Below are 1,445 nucleotides of genomic sequence, written 5' to 3' on the forward strand. Positions count from 1 at the left end.
TCTGCCTCGAGCACGGCATTCAGCTGATGGACAAATGCCTTCTGATAAGACCATCGGTGGTGGTGATGACGCCTTCAACACTTTCTTCTCGGAGACTGGTGCCGGCAAGCATGTCCCGCGATGCGTCTTCGTTGATCTCGAGCCCACTGTTATTGATGAGGTTCGAACCGGCACCTACAGGCAACTCTTCCATCCTGAGCAACTCATCTCTGGTAAGGAGGACGCTGCTAACAACTTCGCCCGCGGTCACTACACCATTGGCAAGGAGATTGTCGATCTCTGTCTCGACCGTATCCGTAAGCTTGCTGACAACTGCACTGGTCTGCAGGGCTTCCTCGTGTTCAATGCTTGCGGTGGTGGTACCGGTTCTGGCTTGGGCTGTCTCATTCTTGAGCGCCTCAGTGTCGACTATGGCAAGAAATCGAAGCTCTCTTTCACTATCTGGCCTTGCCCTCAAGTCTCTACTGCCGTAGTAGAGCCCTATAACACCGTTCTGTGCGTCCACTCCCTCCTCGAACACACTGATGTCACATGCCAGATGGATAATGAGGCTCTCTACGATATTTGCCGTCGTAATCTTGACATCGAGAGACCGACCTACACTAACCTCAACCGTCTGATTGCTCAGTGCATCAGTTCTCTTACTGCCTCCCTCCGATTCGATGGTGCTCTCAACGTCGATGTTACTGAGTTCCAGACCAACTTGGTGCCCTACCCTCGTATCCATTTCATGCTTACGTCCTATGCTCCGGTCATCTCTGCCGAGAAGGCCTATCATGAACAGCTCTCCGTCGCTGAGATCACCAACTCCGTCTTCGAGCCCGCTTCTATGATGGTTAAGTGCGATCCTCGTCATGGTAAGTATATGGCCTGCTGTATGATGTACCGTGGTGACGTTGTCCCCAAGGACGTTAACGCCGCTGTGGCTACCATCAAGACTAAGAGGACCATCCAGTTCGTTGACTGGTCTCCTACTGGTTTCAAGTGTGGCATCAACTACCAGCCTCCTACGGTCGTCCCAGGTGGTGATCTCGCCAAGGTTATGCGCGCTGTGTGCATGATCTCCAACTCCACTGCCGTTGCTGAGGTCTTCTCTCGCATCGATCACAAGTTCGATCTGATGTACGCGAAGCGTGCCTTCGTCCACTGGTATGTCGGTGAAGGTATGGAGGAGGGAGAGTTCTCTGAGGCTCGTGAGGATCTTGCTGCCTTGGAGAAGGATTATGAAGAGGTTGGCATCGAGACCGCTGAGGGTGAAGGAGAGGAGGAGGGCTACGGTGATGAATTCTAAGTGCATTTAATACTAAGCAACTATTGTATCGGTATGTGGAGAGTCACTGCAATAGCAACTCCATCATGGAAGCATCCGGTATGATTTTGCGAACACTCCAGTCTGTTGAGTTTAACTGAACGCCGAACGCGTTTGTTTTCATGAATGTTTATGT

The 1,445-nt window shown here is 51.7% G+C and overlaps 1 protein-coding gene across 1 annotated transcript; it reads left to right on the top strand.

Moving 5' to 3' along the window:
- Positions 1-34: 34 nt before the first annotated feature.
- Pmar_PMAR000520 (Tubulin alpha chain, putative) lies at positions 35-1,355 on the top strand (the record flags this gene model as incomplete). Its single annotated transcript, XM_002779126.1, has 1 exon — positions 35-1,355. One exon carries the CDS (start codon positions 35-37, stop codon positions 1,289-1,291), a length of 1,257 nt encoding a protein of 418 aa, XP_002779172.1. The 3' UTR covers positions 1,292-1,355.
- Positions 1,356-1,445: the final 90 nt, after the last annotated feature.

The sequence above is a fragment of the Perkinsus marinus genome (genome assembly GCF_000006405.1).
Source record: "Perkinsus marinus ATCC 50983 genomic scaffold scf_1104296947774, whole genome shotgun sequence".
Lineage (NCBI taxonomy): Eukaryota > Perkinsozoa > Perkinsida > Perkinsidae > Perkinsus > Perkinsus marinus.